Source organism: Ptychodera flava, chromosome 18 (assembly GCF_041260155.1).
Source record: "Ptychodera flava strain L36383 chromosome 18, AS_Pfla_20210202, whole genome shotgun sequence".
NCBI classification, from domain to species: domain Eukaryota; kingdom Metazoa; phylum Hemichordata; class Enteropneusta; family Ptychoderidae; genus Ptychodera; species Ptychodera flava.
In genome coordinates, this window is record NC_091945.1 from 20,887,793 (window position 1) to 20,913,293 (window position 25,501).

At 36.9% G+C, this 25,501-nt stretch overlaps 1 protein-coding gene across 2 annotated transcripts; it reads left to right on the top strand.

Annotated features, from left to right (window-relative positions):
- Positions 1-15: 15 nt before the first annotated feature.
- LOC139117118 (centrosomal protein POC5-like) lies at positions 16-17,832 on the top strand. 2 transcript variants are annotated; one of them, XM_070679962.1, is made up of 12 exons: positions 16-117; positions 1,822-2,063; positions 3,972-4,079; positions 6,602-6,646; positions 7,707-7,900; positions 8,825-8,895; positions 10,889-11,087; positions 12,532-12,711; positions 13,336-13,483; positions 14,200-14,417; positions 15,777-15,944; positions 16,593-17,832. In XM_070679962.1, exons 2-12 carry the CDS (start codon positions 1,850-1,852, stop codon positions 16,758-16,760), a joined length of 1,713 nt encoding a protein of 570 aa, XP_070536063.1. In that variant the 5' UTR covers positions 16-117; positions 1,822-1,849; the 3' UTR covers positions 16,761-17,832. The 2 variants fall into 2 exon arrangements, with proteins under 2 accessions (XP_070536063.1, XP_070536064.1); XM_070679963.1 differs by lacking the exon at positions 6,602-6,646 and having other exon boundaries at positions 17-117.
- Positions 17,833-25,501: the final 7,669 nt, after the last annotated feature.

Here is a 25,501-nt window from a genome sequence, read left to right on the forward strand (position 1 = left end):
ACTGTACTGTTTTTTATCCAATCAAAGCTGGCGTTTGTAAAGAATATGATTGCGGCCATTTTGAAATTTGCATTGGTCGTATTTGTGTGTTTACATCAGCAGATCAGCGAACTCCAGGTAAGTTCGGAGGACGAGCGCTAGCCGCACATACATGTATGGAACAGCCCGTGGACACAATGTTTTATGTTCTATATCCAAATTTCATATTTTATCAAATGAGGAAAAACGACTGCAGTTTCTGGTACTTACCCCACATTTAAAACAAAAAGTCCACGTACTCAGTCATGTCTGTACTGTCACACCGTCCATTCACTGCTGATGCAACAAGCTGAAACTTGCTCCGATGCTCTTGTGAAAATTGAAGTTCGTTAGGCTACTGTAACTTTAATTTTGAAATTTTTATGCACGGTGATCTCGGGAGGACTTTTGAAGTCTTTCACAGTAAAATAAGCCACCTTGTTACAGCGTTCGTACGTGGCTCCGTTATCATTCAAGTGGTTTCTAGACGTTTCGGCCCAAGACGTTTCGGCCTCTCGATTTCAGGCCCCAAGTCGTTTCGGCACCGCGACCCAAGACGTTTCGGCACTGCTCAGGGCTATCTGAGGGAACTAGTGCTGGAGCGTAATGTTGCACATCCAAGCACTAAAAAGTAGTGTCAAATAACATTCATGTAGGCTACATCGTGCTTCACTTTGTGAGAACATAGTAAGAGACCGTAAGAAAAAAACTTCATATCATTTTCAAATCTGTGACACAAGTTTTAGCATGCAATAGCCGCCGACACGGCAGATGTTTGAAAGCGGTGCCAAAACAGCACGGCAAATGTCACACAAATGCACAGAAAAGTACTGGTCAGAACGCAAAGGTCACGCTTACGAATATGACCGGTCAGTCAATTACTAAATAGTTTGAAAACGAATCGAAACAGGGATGCCGAAACGTCTTGTGCCGAAACGACTTTGGGCCGGAAATTGCGAGGCCGAAACGACTTGGTGCCGAAACGACCAGTTACCATTCAAGTCAATCCAGGAATGAAATCATAGTGTGCACGTTGTCTTTTGGAAGAACAAGTCTGCATGGGGTCCTACTAATTACTGCCCGTCACTGCCCGTCAGGAAATTAACCTTCCAATTACTGTAATCAGTCGATATCTTAATACCGAAGACCACTACTCTTTGTAAAAACAAACGAAATAATATTCCCAGATCCGAAAAACATTGATTTTCGAACGAGTAGCAACGCTAATCGTGTGATCGTACATGCATCACCACTGGCCACGACGTCCGATCGAAGTCTGCCCGTCAGGAAATTTACCTTCCAATTACTGTAATCAGTTGATATCTCATATCAAAATCATTACTCACTATAGAACCAAACAAAATTGTCGTCCCAGACCCCAAAAACGTTGATTTGCGAACGAGTGGCAATGCTGATTGTATTCAATGTCCGAACACTGCCCGTCGGAACTTCGCGCTCCAATCATAGATATTCATGATATTGATGTTAGTTGTGAGACAGGGCTCGGGCATTTGGAGTAAAACAGAGTCTTATTTTGTAGCTTTTTATTAATATTTGTGGTCTTTGGTATTGAGATAGCGACTGATTACAGTAATTGGAAGGTTAATTTCCTGACGGGCAGCGACGGGCAGTGACGGGCAGTAATTAGTAGGACCGAGTCTTGGCATGTGCATCTGCATTCTGATCAGGACAGAAGCATGAATATTTTATTGAACCTTCACGCATTTGCAAGAAGTTTTTCATCTAATGAAACAGCAGCATGTACAAGTGTAACAACCTCATTCAAATTCAATTTCAATTAAGGTAACGCGTAACTGTAGATTATTGTGAAATGTCGAGTACAGAAGAAGATAGTGTGCCAGTCCTACCCGAAGATTCTCCTGGTAGTTCTGTGTCGTCAACTCTGCAGGATGAGTACCAACAGTTACTGAAATATGCTGTTATCACACCAAGCTTTGACCCCGGACAGCTACCACAGACACTGGCCGAAGCTACAAGGTCTTTCCGGGAACAGAAAGACCAACTTATTTTTCAAGATTCTTCAGGTAAGGCTGCTTTTCTTTCGAATTCTATTTATTATTTGTTGCTCATTTACTTATATGTAAATGTCAGACAAATGGGTTGTAACAGATCACAACCTCAATGGTCCAATTAGGTTTTTGAAATTTTTGGAGGGTTTAGGGAATTATTTGAAACCGACCGTTAGACTAGACCTTTCCACCAGTATCCCCTCTTTGAAGGGATCTATAATATGAAGAGTGATTTTGATGTGTACACTTTAACTCAGAGAGGATCCACAACATGCGCTTTAACTGTAGTCTTTGTATTCCTTTTCAAAATAATTGACAAAAACTAACAAATGAGACATCTCCAAAGATTCTTCCAAATAGTTGTGTGCTGTCTAAGTATTTTTTTCTCCAAAATCTGCATAGCACTGCATAGCTTTTGGATAATTTACAACATTTTCTTTATCATCCATGTTTGTTTGTCCTAGTGTAAAAAACATTCCAGCACCCAGGCTTTTTGCCAAAGAGTAATGTCATGGGCTAAGGAATTGACTACTTATCAGTCCGGAATATGTCCATATAGAGGATATTACATTTGACCAATCAGCAAACCTGCCGTCACAACGTCATGAATAATTAACCATGCAACCTAGGCTCGCAGAGTGCAACGACTTTGGAACTTTTCGGCTAGATTTCACCCTTTATTTTATGCACTTGGTAGTTTGTAGATGTAGACGTGACCAACACAAGTGGTTATAACAATGAAAATTACTTCTTTGGATGGTTTTCCTGGCCAGGTACCGCTCCTAGAAATCAGGATTTTACCCTTGTAAATTAAAAGTAAGTTATTTGTCACCAAATATCGCCTATTTTTGGTTAAATTTCATTTTAACCTTGCCATCTGTAGTATGGAGAATGTTTCAAGCTCTGCAAAGATGGGTCAACTGTTCATGTCGGTGATCGGACCACGATGGAGCACGATTGTTTTTGATCAACATGCATTTCCCGGTACGATTAACCCTTTGCTCAAAAAACCGCATGCCTGATCAATTGCCGAGAAGTTAACCAAAAGCTAGAAAAGAGAAGGAAAAATGTCCAATAACTCTTTGTTGAACATGATAAAGGGAAAGAAACACAGATAACTATTCCTGAAGAAATCCTTAAAATTTTTAACACGGTAGAACATCGCAAATCCACCCGGGGCTGAGACACTTCTTGGTAGCAAACAGTGTCACTCAATCGGTGGATCTGTCGGGTCAGATCGCGATCTCAGCATAACATATCAAAGCGAACCCATGTAACCTTTAGCCCTCATTACATATACAGTACATGATTAGTTCTTGCCTTAACCTCATTACATATACAGTACGCCATTGGCTCTTCCCAACTATCCTCTGTATGGACATTACCCTGACTGCTTATTGGATTATTATGCTATTCTATGTGTTATTTATGATAAACAGATTCAGACCAGTTTAACTTTACATGTGCACATTTTGTAGATAAAAAGAAAGTTAACATGTTAAGACTCATTGCTGTTTATAAAAATATTCTTTGTCTTCAGAATGCAGGCATATGTGTATTGTGTATCACTGCCTTCTACACCTAATTTTTTCAAATTTGCCATCCCACAAGCTGTGTGAACAAAGGGCCTCAGTCGTATTTATTAAGAAAAGAAATCAGCAAGACAACAAGTACATATACAGGGTCATAGATAGCCAATGACTTGTGAGTCGGTGAAAAGATATATGATCAACATGTCGGTGAAATTGCCAAATGAAATCATTTCTAATATAACATTTCATAACATTCTACACTATATTTTGCCATGTAGTTCAAAAACATACACTTTTGATAAATTGCCCATGCTTGACTAGTTTCTGCATAGTAACTGATAAACCATATTGTCCATGCTACCTGCATATTTTCCTTTCTTACACAACATAGTGACAGAAAGCTCAGAAGATTCTGCAGCCAGGATTGAAACCATGCATGAGTTGAGAGAGTCAGCTGGACGAGTTACAGCTCCAGAAATGCCCAGGAGACAACCACCAGGTAAGGATTTTTCAAATCCAGAATATGACTACTGTTGTCTATCAGTAAAAATTTACATTTGCTTTCAGCAAGTTTGCAAAGAATAGGGAAGATTGTTAATTAATAAAAAAATGATGTGAGAACCCCAGTGTCATTTGTAGTCAGCTTCTTGACTACACTGATATCCTGAGGGGAACCAAAGCAAAATACATAGAGTACCACCCTTCAGCAATTTTTAAGCACTGCTTTAAAAGGTGAATAGTTCCAGTAAATACTAGTGATGCAATGTTGTCATGCCCACCTGAACGTGCATCAGTGATTTGTCATTGTTGAAAATGGAATCAAAACCCTGGGTAATGAATGAAAAAGCATATTAAATGTGTTTATACATGATGTGCAGTAGATAATCAGAGTTTGTTTTGCCGTGGTTTGCTTTGCATTGATCCCATATGACATGTACCCAGTACTTTTGTTGCAGCTGGTGCCTCAGTAAATTTTACCAGGGTTCCCAAGTCATGTAACTGGAGTTCCCCCAGTTTTATAGAAATGTAATCCAATCAAGGGTAACACAGAAATGGTACCAGGGCTTCCACATCATTTACCTACATTATATCTTCCCAAACGATAACACAAACACTGGTGCTGGTAAATGTTTACCGTTTCCTTCCTGAATTTGTTCTCAAACGTCTTATAGATGGGATACTGTATGTTGAGAAAACAAGTATTGTCCCCCAACTTGTAAATTGTAGGGTTCTGTAAAGTTAACACTGACTCTATCAGTGTAACTTGTGTAATGTGGTTTTACATTGTAATTGAAGATTCTAAACTTTGCAATTCATAGTTCCTATCCCATATCAATTAGTCCAAAATTCTGAAAGTTTTGTTACATGTAATGTACACACATCTTCCTCCATCCATTATCTCAAGTTCTTTGGTCTCTGAACTGAGAGGGGAAGATACCGATACGTTCATGTAATTCCCTTTTTCTGCCCATGCTTTTCGTTGTGCCCCAACTTCCAAGGCATTTTGCACACATTTGTGATTCTGTTATGGTTCCCTTATCCTGTGTCATTCTCGTAATGAGCAGTGAATTCCCAGTAAGATGATGAACTGGAAGGTCATTGGAATATTGATATCACTGCTTGAGCCATGGAAACCTTTTTCGCAAATGTAAACAAAGCAGAAAATTCTTTCCCTCACTGAGTGTCAAAACCAAGACAATTAAGTGCTCGAACTTAAAGGTATACTGTCACCTGTTCCAATTTTGCCACAGTTACCATGGAAAGAGAAAATCTAACCAATCACAGATTTTAAGCGGGTGGCCGCTTTTTAAAAACAGCGCCCTCACATGGGCATTTTGAATACCAAGGAACACCCCTTTGACCATATATGGGCATATTTAGATTACAGGTGCTGGAACTTTATTAATGTTTTCATTATTTTCAGTGTTCCGTAAAGCATATTTTAATGTTCTTCACACTAAAGTGTTAACATAAAAATTGTTATCCTTGTCAATGAATTCTGGTCTGGGTTAAAATTCACCGCATGTCAACAAAAACATTTGTCAATGTCACACACAGACAGGGTGTATAACAAGTTCAAAGCTTATAGACAATGGCAACCTTGCCAAGCAAAGTCTATTCATGACAAAGAACGGTGTCGATCAGGCTAGTTGTAGGGACAGATTTTGCATGCCAATGAGTACACTGAGCTGTCAATCATCAGTGTCAATAAAGATCTGAAGCATCACAGTGTCAAGGCAAGTGTAGCGTGAGACTTGAGGTAGAATGCGCCTCGGGGACAGATATTCTGACTCTAAAATTTTTACAATTCTTTTGTGATTTACCACTTGTGGGGGTTCATTTTAAAGCTCTTGGTGTAAGAAAGCTTTTCACCAGCTTAGTTTTTCGAAATTCGAAAATTTTCTTTTTCTCCATAGAAATTTAACCCTGGGATGGCAGCCATTTTGCATTTCAAATATCAGTAAATCTTTGGTTATTTGTTTCTCTAGAATCAAAATTTGCACGATGACCCTCGATTTTTATTCTTGATTTTGAAAGAGAATGGTTGAAAGATTCCTTAAGGAAAGTTTGTGCAAAAGTGTTACGTCTTTCACTTTCGAGGCGCATACTGCTTTAAAGGGCCCAGGCACAACACTGATCTAACATACACAAAAAATCTCTTCTATTTGAGTTTTATCGTTCTACCAGTTTAAGGTTACACTTTTTCGTCATACTGACATGCGAAGAAACTGATTGTGATACCCCAGCAGAAGTTTTGCCAACTCAGAGAGGTATCAAATTAGTTCACAAGTACTATAAATGTTGAAAAGAATATCATCTTACAGTGCCCTCCAGCAGGGTACTATGGACACCAAGATTCACAATGTTCTTAAGATTTTCATATCAGTCTTCAATTGCTGTGTGTGTGTGTGAAGTATCACAGAATTCAGCAATGTTTTATGACTCCAGTTGGAGGAAAACAGGGAAACTTGAATGAGATGAGATACATGTAATGATGCGTTGTAATTGTTTGCATATCAGGTGTAATTGGACAGCGAGTTGCCAAGCAACAAGGTCAATCAAATGGTAATTATTAAGAGTCTCCCAATATTTTATGGGTAAAGCCATTATCTCAAAAATCTTAACAAACATTGTGATAACATTACAATGCTTAATATTTCTTTTGATAAAGTAGTATTATTTCTTTTCCGTTTCTTTGAGAATGTGTTCATTTTTCTTCCAAAAAATATATGTGTAAATAGCATGCATCTTGTCATAGTGATAATCAATTGTAACTGTTAGTGACTGATTGCTTATATTGGGCAAGTTTCCCCACCTATTTAGGCTTTATACTGGAGTGCAAAGTTCATTTACAGTACAATAACATGTATGTAGTTCCCAATATCAACCAATGTTTGGAAATTGAAAATATATCCTCAGCTCACTTGCCATTTTCTGTATCAATTCTCAGCGCACGTTATAATATTGATGCACTTCCCAAAACCTAACCTAAGTAAAACCTGCATGCAGAGTTTTTATAATTTTGACACAGGTTTTTGGTAAAACTACATGGACCAGTATATAGTATAAGGACTTAGAAATTTAAATATCTTGAATTAATTATTTGTTCTCTCTGTCTTTGCAGCATTTGAGATAAATGTGGTGCTGTACATAACTTGTTCTTTTTTTGTCATAATAGTGTATATTGTATGAATAGAGCTTTGAACTAGCATGCATGTCACTACATTATCATCCATGTACATAATTGAGCGTACATTTCCTGAGTGTTATTTTACCTCGATTTTGTATATTTTCATGGGGTATTGCAAGCCATGGTATCTGATCCTATTACTATTATAATTGAAAAAATGGAAAAAATTGTGTGAATAGTGTTCTCTACAGCTTTGAAAAACAAAGGGTGGTCAATTTACATAACAATATGTAATTTGCATATTCTTTTGTTATGGAAATATATTCTTTAGTACATTTATTAACATATTAATAGAATGCCCCCAAAACAGTGGATGGCCCACTCCTAAAAAATCCCCTTGTGGTAAACCCTGTAATACTGTTCTGCAGACATGATACCTGTATACAGGCTATATTCTCATAACTCACATTTGAATTTCTATATCGCTTCCCACAGTTCACATGACTCCCATGTCATCTCATCCGGATGCAGACAGGATTCCGGAGACTCCGGCAACCCCTGATGAGTCTTCTCTGGAGGATGATGAATCTGTTGAGACCACTGTGGAATCGCCGGTTGTAGACGGTGACATCGCCAGGATGGAAGGACAGTTGGATAACTGGTGTCTGGACCTCAAGAGAAATGTCTTGGTGAGTAACTCTGGATGCTGAAAGTCTTACCAATAGACATGTGTACCATGGAATAATCTTATTCATCATTTCCACTTAAGAGAGCTGACTATGGAAAATGAGGGGGATGTACAATCAGTAAAGTGGAAATTGTTATTAGTTCGTTGGATTTTGTGATTCTCCATGTATCAAAATCCATATTTAAATGTAGGCGGCAAATTGCAAGGTAAGCAAAGGGCTGTAAATTTAGTTGATAAATGAGAAAGAAATATACTCTGGGACGAACATAAAACATTGTTACCTGTAATGGCTTTTGCTGTAAGCAAAACTCTTGAAAGCAGCTGTCCTCAATCCCTGGTTCTTGCGTTATTGGTTGCTGACATTGACTGTTTATGTGATTTCAGTCCTTTGTTCTTCTTGGACAGTTATGTACAGCTAGTCAATCCGCTCAGAGATAAAGCTGATAAAAAATCTTCTTTCTGGAAAAGAACCCATAGTTTGCATAGATTTGACAGTGAGATACAACAAAACCTTACCAAATTACTAATTTACATCACATACTTTATTTCTGAAAGTACTGGACTATCTCCAAATATTGCCTGCAAGCGACAAGTTCCCAAAGACAAGAATTATAGACACCGTTGCTAACTTTTCTAAACAAAACAATTTTCAATGAGGTTCTTGGCTGTAAATTGATCTAAAAGTTTAGTATAGTGGCAATAGCTCTTTTTACCTGGTGAGTGAGTTTAGTATCTTGTGAGCTATCTACGTTTCAAAAAAGTGACAATATTGGAAGTTGTGTTTTCAATCAATTCTCGGAAGCACTACCAGAAGAAACACTGTAACAGCTTGATAGTGTAGACGCATCCCTACTATCACATGGTCATGTACCTTCACATAATACAGTAAATTCCTAACAATTTTTTTTCAAACTTTATGCCAAAGGCTGAATTCACTCAAGCCAAGATAGCTTTGGTTGAGAGACACAGGCAACATCTTCAGGCAGAGAAGGAAAGGTGAGTTTGACAATCGTAAGTTTTCATCAGTCCACTGCCAAAATTTTGGCTCAGTCTAATGGTTCTCACAGATGGTATCAGATACACTGTATATATGAAAGGGTCTCAGAGTCAAGCATATTTGGTACATTATCTGTACTCTCTATCAGTCCCTGTTAGCCAAGCAATGTGGCACTCCCCTGACGACTCGAATTTGAGTTCAGAAGTAACCTGGCTCAGTAATGCCAGCACGGTGCTGTGTTCATGCCTGTTGGCCTCACTCCGCCAGATCATTTATGGCAGTTTGGTGTCATAGAGAGATTAGAATATAAATACAAACTAAAAGGTGCAAGAGAGTGTCGTCCAATACTCAGCAGACTCCGACATGTATAAGTGGAGTATTCTCCCAGTGTTGAAGTGTATGGTTGTATGTTACAGTGTATGAATAGTGGGTAATTGTTGGTCAACAACTAACTCATATGCCCCTTTTAATGTGATTTTGCCAAAAAAACAGGAACTCGGCACTCAAATTTACCAACAGGATGCCCAACTTTTACAAGGCAGAAACACCGTCAGTGCTTTGCCAATTGTACAGTTTGAAGCCATCTCATCCAGCTACCTGGAGAACTTCAACCGATTGGTTAGACTTACAGACATGAGTGTTGCAGTTCAGTGTCTTTTTAGCTACTATAGACTATAGTCTATAGAAGCTATTGGGATGGGTATCCGTCCGGCGTCCGTCGTCAGTCTGTATGTATGTATGTATGTATGTATGTATGTATGTCCGTTTGTGAGGCGTCCGTCCACTCAAATATCTTGAGAACCGCAGTACTTACTGATTTGATATTTGTTGTGTAGATGAAAAATACGATTTTGAGAACTATTTTTTTTAATTTTTTGATATTGTTGAAAATAGGCAAATTAATGCCAAAAAAGGTGTTTTTGGTAAAAATCTTCTTCTTCATAACCGCTGGTCAGACAGCTTTGTTATTTGGTATACAGGTCCCTAGGGGTAACCCAACTTAGACTTGTTCAAATTGTGATGAAATATGCAAATCTGTATTTTTAAGGAATTTTTTTGTCATTTTTGGTCAAAATTTGACTTACATTGTATGTAATTCTTGTACTGTATAAATCCTATCAATTCACCCAGAAAAAAATAATTAATATGATTTTAAATAATTGAATTAATTAGGAAATCATCAAAGCCAAAATAATTTTAGTGTGGAATTATCAGAAAGTTCAACTTTTTTTGACAGTTCATAGTGAAATGCTTACCATCTTGGAGGATTAAAACATGTAAAGGCAACTTTCCTGAATCCCAACTTTGACATATTCTGAACCGTCATTTATTGTGCCCTGTATGTTATCTAAAAGAAATTGCTCAAAATAGTCAATAGAGATAGAGATAGAGATAGAGAAAGTTCTAATTTCCATTTATGGTTGACTTGGTAAGGATAAAATAAAATTACTTTTTGAGGAAAAAAATAGAGTGGTCAATTAAAAGAGTGGTCAAAGTGATAGGGTTTTTATGGTAAAGCTGGGCTGTATAAAGATTCCTCATGTGCTACAGTGTATTTATAGCAATTATGCAATCTGTGTAAACAGTGCAATGAAAGTGTAACATGATTCCTTATAATGCTTTTGATGACCTTGAACTTCTTAAGTTTCAAACCTTTGTCTCTTCAGTGTGCTTTCTCTGAGTATGTACAGTCTCAACTTATTAAACAGAACTCACAATGTTAATCAAAGATATCCACCTTCTTCATCAATACATGTGTCACAAAAGAGCTCTGTCAACTGTTGAGTTGCTTGTTCTTTCAAAACCGCTGGTCAGACAGCTTTAATATTTAGTTTACTTGTCCATAGGATGACCTTAGTGAGATAATTTCATACAGTCAGGAAATACTTAATTTTGTATCCATGTCTATAGTAGCTTCAGGGACTTTGGCCCTATGTTTTTATACCCCCAAAGCCTTTTCCGTGACACAGTTATCAATATATCTTCATTCAGACATGCCAAAGAGAAACACAAGCTATTGAATGAGATAGAGAGTCTGAAAGAGCTACTGAATACGTATGAACAGTCCATAGAGAGGAAAGACCAGGTCATCTCCAACCTGACACACGCCTTGCAGAAACAGAGAGAAAGATTTGAAATGCTGAAGAAGTTCAACTCATGGAAGTTGAGATACTCTGACGACAAGAGAGAGGTAAGAACAACATTCCATGGCAGGCTGTCAACATTTTCCATAATAATGATTTGAAGACTGGTGACAGGTTGAACTGCCTGATTTTTATTCAAGTAATGTTTCTTTTCCCTAGACCTTATTATCAAGGTTTGGCACAGACCTGTTATTGTCAATTGCCTCGTTGAACCACTTCACAGGTAAATTAGTCATTGTGTAAAGTCAAGGGGAAATTTCAAATGCAGACATGCAAATGCTATGATTGATCATAATTTAGGTGTTACTGTAACTTGGCATTTAGAATATGTTCTATGGCACAGCGCATTTGGTTGTGTAATTGATAGATAGTTTTAATTGCATGTGTGTTCATTTTATTCTAGCAGCATCATGTCTGTTTCAGAGCATTCAGGTTCATATAGTTCATAAATTGCAGAAATCCTTGTACTGGTTGTAACCCACAAATAACAATTCTTCGACAGAATAATATTCTTATTTGCATATACTTGGATCTGTACACATATACCGTACTCGTCCGAGTATAAGCCCCCGGTTCGGCAACACTAAACAGCGGTAAAACTAGGGGAGGGGCTTATACTCGAGCAACCCCATGTTATCTGGCATGGACGCTTAATTTATGCTAATTTTATGCACGATTTTTTTCAACACCAATCGATCTTTCTATCGCTTTCAAAATCGACTTACACATCCAAAGAAATTGATCGTACAATCTCTGAATACAGAAGTGACATTTTGGTGAAATTTCAGCGTCGAAAAAAACCCAAACTTGAAACAAAGATGTCATGTATGCTGCTGATCAACAGTAATGTGAACAGGCATGCATTGCCCACACGGAAAGGCAACTCAATATTCCAATATCAACTGTCTACATCTTGTGAAAACAACAACATAGCAGTGAAAATTGTAATAGTCACCAGGAACAGTTCACAAATGAATGGATAATTGCTTCAAACAAAAGAAACTGCATGTTCCAAGCATGAAAACATCGTGCCGTGAATGAAAATAAACAATGGCGGACGTGAGTGAGACTATTCTATTTAGGCGACAGGGGTGAGTAGGGTCAAAGAGTCAAGATAGTACTGGAAAAACGTGTCATTTTCCTTACGATATTGTCAAGTGAACTCGTTTCCCATTGTTTTAATATCTCTTAATGGTTTCTTTATTATCTAAAATTAATTTTACCAAGTTAAATGACCAAATATACTCTCCTAACCTTTCTGTATTTGAGTTACACTAGGGTAGGGGCTTATACACGGATGTAATGCATTTTCTAAAATCCTCTAAAATCGGTAGGGGGGCTTATACACGAGCAGGGGCTTATACTCGGACGAGTACGGTAACACACTTTGCACATCTAGACAATTATGTTTACATTTTATACTTTCAGTTCTGAAAGTATCGCTCATCATTATGTCATCAACATTCTTTACATCATTTGCTTCTTTTGCAGGCATTTGCCAGCTGCCTAGCTCGCAAACACTACCACCACAAGATAATGTCCAAGGTATGGGATGGCTGGCACAGCATAATCGAGGCTAAGTGGAGACACAGAGTAGAGAAAGCCTGCCAATCCAAGGCACAGGAAGTCTGTATGACACTTACCAATGACTATGAAGCTAAACTTGCATCTGTAAGTACACAGTATATCCCTTTATTTCTTTCTTTTGTTTTTTCTTGCTTTTTTGTCGTCACTCACCATATCAGTGTATTGTATGCAGTGTGTGATACAACTGTCACCACAAATTGTGTAGGTAATCAACAATGATGAGACTACACAAAAGTACAAACAGCAATACTGACCATTCTAAAAATCTAACAGACTGGTGAATATTTTTGCCAGACTATGGTACAGAAAAGTACAGAAGCAACTAACCAGGGTACAGAATTCCTGATACTGGCCCTATCATATCATAGAAATTTAGAATATGTCCCAGGGGTAGTTTTAGAAATGAATTATCAATTTGTTAAAAGGTTCAGTTCGACTGATTTCATGATGAGTTTAAATGTTGAAGTAAGTATAAATTATGATGCCTGTAGAGATTAAATTAAACATATACAAAATTCTATCATTTTATCGATCAAATTCATGAAAAAAAAAACCAAATAAGTGTCTCAGATAATAAAATAATGTTATTGTTGCCTATAAAATTGCAGTGGAGAATTCAGTCATACAATTGCATTTTTCATAATTGCATAATGAAGTAACACTCATTCATTGAGACCACTTTTTAGCAGATCCAACTTTTTTCCACAGTTGAATGAAGCCTTGGAGTCGTCCCGGAATGAAGTGCAAAGACTGCACGCGGAAAGGGACCACTACGAAGAGACCATGAAGAAAGCGTTCATGAGAGGAGTGTGTGCTCTCAACCTGGAAGCCATGTCCATGTTCCATGAGAAGGATGGTAGGTGCAGAATTCAGTTTGATACTCAACCGCTGTCTAAGGTGGTTTCACAATCCTTTGCCAGCCGACTTCAGTACAGCCCTGGTTAGAAGGTCATACTGACAGCAGGAAAGTGAGATGAAAGAGACGCGGTTTGTTGTTTTGCTTGTACCGTATAATTTGCCCCTGAACTGTTTCACACCTCACGTATCCACATACTTCAGTTCAAAACTGTTGGTTTCAGGTACCACTATGTTGTAGGGCCAACATGCTTGTAACCAGGGATGAAAATATTTCAGTTGCTTTGCTTTTGACATTATAATAACATCATTGGTGATCATAAGGTTGTTAATTATGTTATGTCAGAATTGAATGAGGCAAGAAACAACTAAATTTCTTTCATCAATGATAGTAACTTATATTCCTTTGGAATTTCAATGAGTACAGAAAGACTATGGTGATCAGTTTTTTAGGGCAACACCCCTCAAAATTTTACTTGGGTTGCCCAGTCAAGTTTCTAAGAGTTCCTCACAGTTAATCAATGTACTAGTGGGAGGACTGCCCTGTTTATTAATAAATTCTACAAGGTTCCCCTGTCGAGTTCATGGGTTTTCCACTGTAAATCATTGTATAAAGAGAGAGAAGAAATGCAACTGTGTCCAAAGACACTGGTATGGTAATGAAATATTTCCTTCAGCAGATTATCACATACATAGTATTTTTCTTATGTTGCATAGATGCAAGTACAAGTGAACAAGCAGAACAAATCCAATTTGACAGTCCAAGTGTACCGCTACAAGCACCTCCAATGCCAGTATCCAATGGCTTCCCACAACAGCCTCATGCACAGCCGTCAACAGCCATGCCAGCAGGACCTAGGACAGTCACCAGCCAGGATGGTGTGACAGCCAGTACGCTGACCCAGACTGTGACTCGTACAACCACTAGACGAGTTGTAAGTGTACACGCAAAATGTAAACTCACAGAAAAAAAAAAATGAAAAAAAATCAACTTTTCTATCTTTTTTAATTCTATCAAACAATTAACCGTTTGAGTGCCAAAGTCAACTTTTGTTGCCTTGATGGAATGTATCGCCAACAACATTTTTCAGATGTAAACAATTTTTTTTCAGAATTTTCCCAAAATTTTGGTCAAAAATTGTAGCAAACAAAAAGTTGTGGCCATTTGGTGCAAAACTACCAAATAAAATACAACAAAATTCCTAAAAATTGGTAAAATGTTACACTGAAATTTTGGTGGGAAAAATTACAGTACTCAAAGGGTTAAATTGACACAAACAACCGACTTAGGTAGCATGGGCCTCACAAAAGACTCACATTTATGCCTAAACTTTCCTCAAGAACAAATTTAAACATTGTTTTCCAAAATCACAAACAAAACCAGGGTTAACTATGCAATTTTGGTACTAAAGAAACAAATAACCTAACATTCACAGATATTTGAGGTTCAAAATAGCAACCTTCTCTATGTTATCTAGAGTCTATGGGCAAAAATCAAATTTCCAGTTTTCACAAAAACAGGATGGTGCATACTTCATTTACTCCAAAAGTTTCAGGAGTCCACGCATGCCTCACAACAGCAAATTAAGGTAAAATTTTAGAGTTAGAATATCCATTCCCAAGCTACCTCAAGCCTAAATGACATGTATATTTTTATCTCATTGTGTGTATTTCCCTTCATAATGCTTTTACTCAAAGGGGGAGTATGCAATGATAAATTATTGTTATTCACTACATGTTGCCAATTCATGCCAACATACACTTTAGGTACAAGGTTGTACTCTTGGTAAATATATAAAGGAAGTACCTGTATTAAAAAACTAAAATTTGTTGATGTTAGGCAAACATTGAGGACACGAATTATGCCATTTATTTTAGCACTTGAAAACGAGGTATAGAAAGAATTTTGATCCCTGTCTTTTCATAAGCTGGTTACATTATTTTCACTTCTGCTTGTGATAGTTGCCAAATTAAAAAAATGGCCAAGCTGAGGCCTGACCATCTGACAATTTTTGAGGCATTATTTGTTATACAGGGAAGTGTAAAAAGTGCAGGGCTGGAGATAAATATGTACATTGTCAGTAGTTTGTAATGTCAAAAAATTTTTTACGGTGCAACCCCATTGTTTTCAACAGAATGGTTTGACCTACTTTGGAGGAAGTTGGGTGGACAGGTCAAACTAACCTACACTAACTGTAAGCTGCGACATCCACCCTATATACAGGCCAGTATATCACACAAGCCCAACTTTTAACCGCAACTTTTTTTTTTTTTTCACAATAATGTCATTATAGGGGCCCAGCAGAACAACCACAAGTGCACAGAAAGCCCCCAAGACAATTACTGCCAAAGTGACGGCCAGACCAGATACCATGAGAACAGGACAAGCTTCACTGAGTGGTGTCGGTCTAGCGCCCCCTATGAGCTCAGTTCTGGTGGAAAGACATCACCCCGTCACTCAGGTAAGCACTGTCGGGTTGTCACTATAGAGGGCGCCATGACAGGCAAGCTTCAGAAGTGTCATATCAAGATACCTATACATTCGTGTAACATGGCTACTGAGATAATAAAATCAAGTCATTCACATGTTCAAATTTGAAATGATAGATTTTCTCGATTATTCTTGTTGTTTGACATGACGCAAATTTTATCACATAATCAGCAAATTTTTTTGTGAACTCTGTTGATATTGGTAAAATATAGATGCCATTGTCATGAATGTCAACAAGTTGAATTACAAACTAGTTATACTTGACAATTCTGACATTTTAATGCACTATATTATAATTATGTAAATACAATGTAATTATTCAGAATGTTATCGAAATCAAAGAATGGTCAGTTTCATGCCCTGACAAAATATATGAAACTGTATTTATGGGAAAAAAAAGAAGAAAGCGTGAATATGTTTGACTGCTGCATGTATGACTTAAACATACATTCTGTGTAATTGTAAGTTCTCCTGAAATGTATTTTCAACGAATGACCTTGATACTTGGGTTTCTGTTTATTTCATTTGTTTGTTAGTTGTGTTTTGTATCCTTGTTATCCATAATAGTAGTATCAGTGTTTTCATCATGCTCTCAATGCTTTGTGTTGAACTTTCACAGCAAACCATGGGACATGCCATTGCGAGTCACTACCCTAGACAACAAGTAGGTGGACCCAGCTCTGGCGGTACCGGCTCAAGTATTGCCCAGCGTAAGATAGCCGGACAGACAGGTGGGAAGGTTCCATTAGCTTCACCAAATATCATGACTGTGAAAGTGGTGCAGTAAATCTGTCTGTGTTTGTGTACCCTCTTTGCTACACCCTGCCCACCCTTCTATGTATTTGCATTGTCCTGTTTGTACTCCCCATGGATTGTCCCATCTGGATCAAACCATTATGGACTGGGGGGGGGGGCGAAGACACACCATTATCCATCAATAGAAACTGTCCCTCCAGAAACTCTTGTATAATGTAATATGTACTGGTATCACAGCAGCTGAGTTCTCAATGATGTTTTAAAATTCTTTTCAAACCAAACAGGATGAGTAAGCCCTTTTGTGATCCAAAATTAAATGCCTACAATCTTTTCAATTGAGAAACACACAGACACACAAAGTCATTTTCACTAGGCTGTGAGTTTGTCCTTCTAGTTGCCCTACTTTGCAAAATATTTCCATTATCTGTTTGTTTTCTTTAGACATTGCATTGTGTTATTCTGTTGTATGACTTGTCCATGTTATTTCTGCATTTTATATTCAGACAAATCTGAAGCATAATATGACTTTACATTGGATTCACAGTATTACACCAATTGTATCCATTCTTTCAATATTTCTACATATAGTTCTGAGACAAAACTAATGTGCTGTATATTATAACTTTACATTCGATTTGTCAAAATACGCCATTTGTTTTCATTCTTTCCATATTTCTATATACGTTTCAATATGTCTGTTTTGTCATAATTCTACATGTCTTTTCATATATTTTGTTTACCATTGAAAAAATTTCTTCAATAAATCCATGGTTTTTATCCTTCTGGCAAACAGAACATTTGCAACACCTCCACAGATTCAAATAGAAATGTTGTTTGATTTGTACACTGAGCCCTCAGCCAGGTTTTATTTCTAGTCGTAAAGATCGCACCTTCAACATTGTCAAACAAATGATCTGATCCAATATTACTGCCATTTGAGATTATACTGCCAGCGCATTTTTGTTTTAAAGCTATTTTGGTTCTCAGTTTCATTTATTTTAATTTGCGACGAGAATTGCAGTTCGTGAAAAAAAATTGCCCCACTTTATGTCCTGAATTCTGCTATTTCGAAAGAAAAGTTCTCAGCCTTGGCCTTTTATTTTTAGAATAATAATGTCAAACAATTCACTGCCGATTAAATGTAAACATATCTTTCATTTTACGTGGTATGGTCTTTTACCCACCCTGTAAATTTCCTGTAAATATTCCCGATAATTAGTCCACAGACACAATGTCAAAGGCACAGCTAGTTTCAACTCAATTATCCCACTTTATTGCAGTACAACTAAACATACAGAAGGTAATTTTTTGAAAAGTTTCAGCTTTAAAATATGACGTCTGGAAAAATATGAACTGTCTGAATTCACTGCCATGGATCCATGAGAAAGAAAACCTGATTTCCATCATTCATATGTGATAGACTTTTTTAGTCGCATAGAATTTTTATTTTTGTATTTTTCTCTTTTAGATTTGTTTTTAACATTAATTATCTGTAGTACATTTTTCTTGTTTTTTTGTTTGTATTAAGTACAATGTAGCAAAGTGCAGGGATGGTACTTACCGTTAATTAGATTTCATCAGTGTTTTGTCTTTCATTAACACTACAGAAATAATTATCAACAGAAACTGCCAGTATATTTGCTTTCTTAGAACTCTATGCAAATAATTTTACCATGATTATTATATGTATAATGACTTTCAAGTGCCACAAATTTTTTTAAGAGAGAACTCAACAAGTGCAAACCTGTCATAAAGGAATTGGGTTAGCTTGGTTTTATTGTAGCCAATCACAGATTTACACTTGGAATGCCACACAAAAAAGTGCAGCACCTATACCACGCAGCTCTAATGATGTTCTGTGGAGTATTAAAATAGTATACAATGCAAGATCCGAGGTACATGAATATTCCACATTGATTAAGGGTCATTAGCATAGAATTTTAATACCGAAACAATGCTCATTAGTGTAATCTGCATATTTGAATATCATTATACCTCGCATCTTGCACTAATAGTAAAATAGGGCCGACAAGTACATTACCATACATGGATATTTGCAAATTTGCCTCACTGACCCAGTAACTTGAATTGATATATGCAAATTTGCAGTGACTGGGTACCTTTAAATTTCAAAGTGACCAGTAACTACATAAACTTTTCTATTTGCTGTGCCAGTCTACTGGTATTGTCGTTAAAAGGGCTACTTCAAATATGGACAGTGTATCAAATATGACGGTCACCCTACTTCATACATCCTAATTAATTTTTGATGGTAAATTGCAAAGAAAGAATTTTTCAAAGATGTCTAGTTAATTTTATGATTGTAACTAAGACATATAACAAATATTAATGATTATGAATTGATATGGGCTTTAATATATTCTATAATTTCCAGTGCAAAAATATTTTTTATGAAAAATTATTTTTTAAACCTTTATGAATGAGACGCATGTGGTAATATGGAAAAGAATGACAGAAGTTGAATGTTTCAATAAAAGATGTAAAACCACACATCATTAGCATTTGTGTTGCTGTTGTTAACCCTTTGAATGCTTTAAATATTCCCGCTAAAATTTTAGCACAAAATTTCAACAATTTTTCTATGAATTTTTTGTATTTTTTGACAATTTTTGACCAAATTGACACCCTTTTCATTTCCTACAGTTTTTGATCAAAAATTTTGAAAAAAAAGTCAGAAAAAAATTGGTAAATGTATTTTTTTTAAAAGGTGGCAAAAACTGACTTTGGTGCTCAAAGGGTTGAAAAAGAAAAATTCCAAGATTGAAAATGAGCTGTAAGAGATGAGTGTAAAATCATACCAAAAGTTGAAATGTGACTGCATCTTGTTTGCCATTCATAGACTTGGTGAAATGTGTTGTGTTACAGTACATACAGTATCACGGGATTCACAGCTGACATCCGATAGAGTAGCTACTGTCTTTGCGGAAACTTTATGTGTGGAGTTCACCCCACACATGAGCAGATGCACGTATGTAAAACAAGTTGAAGACGGCATACGATCGCATGTTAGTCATCCCTGTCAAAAGGGATGTTTCATATAAAAGTAACACCAATGCGCAATAATTTGTCAGACATGAAATTAGGAAATCACTGACATGAACCAAGACTTGAAGTCTACGCCATTCACTGTACACCGACTTTCCCATTTGTGAATAACTATTCACATCACTCCCTTCAAGGTCTGTCACAGAGTTCAAAGTTCACACAGTCATGCATGTGCTGAGTCTTTATGACACAAGTGTCAATGTCCTGGGCGTTTTTTGTGGTCCTATAAAGGTCACCTTTCATTCATCACACTTAGGTACGTTTTGTGTGTTTTCATTTGGGTAGATAGATAGACCTCTACACAGTGAAATGGGGGGAAAAGGTGAACAATTACTCAATAAAATTGATGTGTCTGCAACGCAATATTACTAAGTACAGTGTAGTAAGTTTTGTCAGGGTTATGCCAACTGACCTCCCATACTGTTTACTGAGAAAGACAGGGTGACTGCGATCTGTTTGTATTTCCCCAGCTGTAACGTATAATCCCATGCAAAATAAGTTGTAAACTTCATTTTTCCATTAACAGCATGATAAATTTCCTTCAATTTTGATATCTGTGGCTGTACAAACATGGATCTCGTGTTACCGTATTTAGAGTAAGCTTCACCCTTTAGAGTAACTGAGATATCTGCGGACATGTAGTTCATAATAAAAAATCTACATCATGTGCAGTCACTGTCATTCCAGTGTTTAATTTTCCCAAATGCATACTAGTTTCAGTTCATGTAATATTTTCCACATAATAAAGATACAATGTAGTGCCGATTATTAAAAGTTCAGGAAATGCTGCTTGCCATCACAGATTTTTGAAGTGAATGGAGAATTCACAAATATCAGAATAATTATTGTATTAAACCAGAATACATTCCTTTTTGCAATGAAGATAAAAGCGAGGGGTCACCGTGCAAAATTTGGCACCAGAGAAACAGATTATTGAATACTTACAAGCACTTGAAATTCATAATAGCTGCCGTCTCTGTGTTAACTCTGTATGGAAAAATAACATTTTTGATTTTCACAAAACTAAGGTGTTGAAATCTCTCTGTACTCCATGAGCCCCAAAAAGTTGAAGATGAAAAAGTACTGTGAAAGTTTGAGAGTTTCCATATCTGTCTCTGTTGTGCATTCTACCTTTAAAAGGGGAAGTTACAGGACCATGGGTGCACAATTTGGGGATTACTCGATGACACACCATTTGCATACACTGGGCAGTAGTTTTTGAATTCTCATAGCATCGCTTTGACTTTACGATAAATTTGTATAATCATGATGGGCTTTTTCGTGACATTTGCAAAGAGGGGTCAAATGGTCGCACAGGGAACACATTTTGAAATGTCTACGTTCTCCGACAAAAACATTTTTTTTTTCTGTTTATTCTGATTCAAGTTTAGTTGCTATATATTCACAGACATATGCAAGATTCAATGACAATAAACGCCTGAAACATGGCAAAATTATGGGATTCTTGGTCCAAACACAGCATGTCCGATCAGTAGCATGGCTTTTTAGATTTGTATAGATTTACGATAATCCGGCTTTTATAGGGGAAGTTCCTGTTTAACCTTTCACCCCAGTTCCTGTATACAGGTCCAACTTTACCATAGAAAACAATGGATTTGGGACAAACCATGGTGGTGAAAGGGTTAAGGCACAGTTTCTTATCAGCTTTATCTCTGAACAAATTGACCACAAAATACAACTTTCAAAGGAGAACGAAGGATTAGAATCACATAAACCGTCAATGTCAATTTGCTCCCTGGCCAAAAGATCGTTGCCTTTAAAGACAAGGAATACTAAAGCTGTACAAGTAATCTGGATTTTAGATTGACATTATCTACTTAGCGTTGTAGCAGTACTCATCTGAACCATGGACAGCATTACTGCGATTACCTGATCTGTGCGTAATGAGGTTCTCCAAAAAGCCAGTGACCCGCAAGTAATGTGTGTGTTCCAGAAAGATAACACACACAGCGCTTGTCAAGTCAAACTTCGTCCACTTTTGGAAACCATGAACTCCGAAATGGAGTGTGTAACTTTGCGTTTACCGAAGTGATTCATGGAAAGCTGTCATGTGGAATGGAACGGCGACATTCCATCATCTGTGAAAGGGGGTCATTGTCAGCAAAGGTCAAATTTCAATACACAGTCAAGCTATATCTCCACTGCATATGCCTCCCAGCTATATCACCGACATCTAATACCAGTGTTGTTACCAGGTATTATATGAAATAAGAATGTATGTAATGTACCTAAAATCTTCAATATCATGTTTATTTATTTAAGTAACACCTTCAATACCATGTTTGTTTATTTAGGTGGGAGTAAAAAATATCCCGGCCCATACTTTAAAATAGTGCCACCTCTCCTAAAGGGGACAATAGCTGTAACCCTTCAGGCTTCTCCACAACAGGATTTTGAAAAGTGGGCCACCCCGCTTTGTGTTTAGCAATCTATTCATATGTTAATAACCAAATAAAAGCATAGATTTTCACAATAAAGGAATATGCAAATTATGAATTGTTATGTAAATTGGCCATCTTTTTTTCCAATCTGAGACCACTGCCTTTGATGATAGGTTCATTATTTTTGCATTATCAGACACACTTTCTTATAATTTCCTATACAGTTATGTAGTAGTCTTGCCAACAGTCTGTATTGTGTGTAACACGGGACATTATTATTATTGACGAGTGAATGCCAGTCCAGGCTAAACTTCGCTCATCGAAAACAACATAGGCATTTCTGATTTTACTGATTTAGAGTGTTTTGACAAAGTGTAGGCTTTTTGACATGATTTTGGGATGAGGACAAGATAGCATTTTACAAATGCAACACAAAATACTGGAAAAATAAATCTTTAAAAAATACCTATTAGTGCAAGATCAAGGCAGATTAGTATTAATTTATGCAAATTATATGAATGAGCATTGTTTTGGTATTTAAATTTCATGCTAATGGTTCTTTATCAGTGTGGAATATTCATTTGCCCCGAATTGTGCATTATATGAAAAATACAGGTAATATGGAGTTGAAACATTCATTCAACCATGAAGTCTCTATTTTACAATCACCCAGTGAGTTAGCCACATGTCATGATTTTTTTCATTGCAGTTGTAGATTTACAGCAAATTACGTCAAACAAAGTAATATTCCACCAATGCACACTGTAGTTAAAGTAACAAAAACGCACACACACTGTTCTTCTTCATATTAACTAGTCGGTTTTTATTTTCTAAATCGGTACAAATAATGGTACAGTGATTTCTTTCCATTATCAGAAACTGTACAGGAATTGTAGCTTCTAAAAATCACAAAAAACTGTTAGTGAGGGGAGAAAAAAGCTACGAGACCAGAAAAATTGACATCCCACCAAAAAAATACCATGATACATGACTTTTAAAAATGTTTTCACCATTCCAAGAAATACATAGTTCTATAATTTGTAAAGCCCTCAGAGTGATGAATTTTCCTTTCTATATGGCTCCTTTCAAATACAATTTTAACCCCTTTCTCTTCGTAATCATATTGGGTTTGAGAAAATGCATAGAGGGGGACAGAGGCATGCAGTTCATCGCACACTATACTTAACCAATAACAAAACAGTTGAATGGAGCACAGATGCATGATAAGGGAGACAGTAGACTTAGTGCTCCAACCTGCATCATGTGGACAGAGAGGGATTTTCATAACACTGAAATGATTTGTTTAAACAACTTTTTAGCCCACTTGGAGAACTGTACCAAGCGTTGTTGATTCTTTTCAGAGTTAAAGCCGTGATTTCTTAAATATGCAGGTAACCCACATACCCCATCCCCACCCCATCCCCCCCCAAAAAAAATGCTGTCAAAATTCAACACTAACCATTCCCGACAGATTTTCAACCTGAGATGCTTGTTTTGAGAGCACTTTCCTCCCAGCTCTGTTGTAACCATACATCAGATCTGAGACAACACTTGAAATTTACCAGTGACAGTGATGTACACGGCATGGCGATCCCTTTCACTCGGTCACTCCATCATAGATCTGTTCATCATCCTAGGTCTCTCAGCGCTTTGATATTTCACTTTTTGCCACTTTTGGAATATTTTTTTAGCTCACAAGATACAATTATTGATATTTAAAAACAACAAAACAGGAATGTTTACAATGCAGTGGGGTAATTCTGACACACAATAATAAAATGACAATCATTTCATGCAGAACTGTACTGTGAGTATTAATTGATCCTGCAGATATTAACATTTTCTGCCTAGGTTGGCACACTGCCTTTTTTTGTATACAATTTTTTTCAAGTGAACATCAAAAAAAAATAGGTGCCGTGGCTATAGTCTAGATCAATGTTCACACAGATGACAAAACAAAAACCTTTTTTTCACCTCATGGATACATTTCCACCAGCTTTCATCACACGAGAATCACGGTAATACAGTTGTATATTAGATTCAGATGAATTTACCAGCCATAGTGTTCAGATTTACACCTCACGGGAAACTGCCCCAGTGCATTGAAATATTCATGTGCCGGCCAAGACAAACCTTAGCACTGTCTCGGTGAGATTTCGTCACGAGTATAAACACACAATTGAAATCAACCAGAGGTGTATTTGGATACTTCGACAGATGTTGGAAACCTGATCTGAACACTGAAAGGGACGCAAGAAGGTATAACACATAGCGATAAAATCTTTTTAAAATTCGTTTACAAGTCTGAAAAAACCCTACTGAAGATTATAACTTGTTCTTTAAAAAGTCTGTACACATTGTCAGCTGACTTGGAGTGGTTTTCACTAGATGCATCAAGCATCGTTAACGTGAACTGATAAAAAGTTTAAGTATTAAGGTTTACACAGAAGGTATATTTTTTTAAAAACAAAGAAAATACTTGATAGGTTAAAATGCCATAACTTGCTACATGTCAATTGCATGCAATTTGCATTCTGTGATTCAGGCCCACAGATCAAACAGCCGGCTTTGATCAAAGATTTTGGTACAAGAGGGCAATTACCAGATTGGTGCGCTTCGAGGACTGGTCAATTCTCATTTCATAATTTTTCCATATTCTGGATCAGTCTTTCACAATGTTTTTTATGTCAGCTCAATTGAACAATAGTTTGTCGAATTTGGTTACCTGTGTTATTGTAGCTAATCATAGATTTAACTCTCGGACAATACGCAAACTCTCTCCTCTCTGTTGTGCCACAAACGCTCCCTCAGTACACAAATCTGATAGTCTGCCTTTTCATTTACCATATATGGAAATTATGCAAATTTGCACTGACCAAGAAGCCTTTAGCCGTCTAGGATGGAACATTAATTGTCAAGAAAATGCTTGATAGAGCTGATAACCAGAGAAAAAGTTTTCACCCTTTTGCTATGATTTGATCGGAATTTTTTCTTTTTTCTTTCCATGGGAAATATTTTGAAAGGTTCACAAAATATAGCCAGTACATGAGTCAATTTTTCACAAGCTGTTACATTGTGGTAAATCTGGGATTTGAAAATGAGTTTTGCAATCTCACATGTAACCACATGTTACATCTAAATCAATATGATCTTGCTCTGGTGGGCAAAGTACAAGATTGACTCTCATTTCATTCCATTTAGTCATGTGACTCTCGTCATCCAATCAAACCCTTACTAACAATAACAGTATATCAATGCATAGTGTGAAAATAATGCAGTATGGTGACATTATATTCAGGCCATT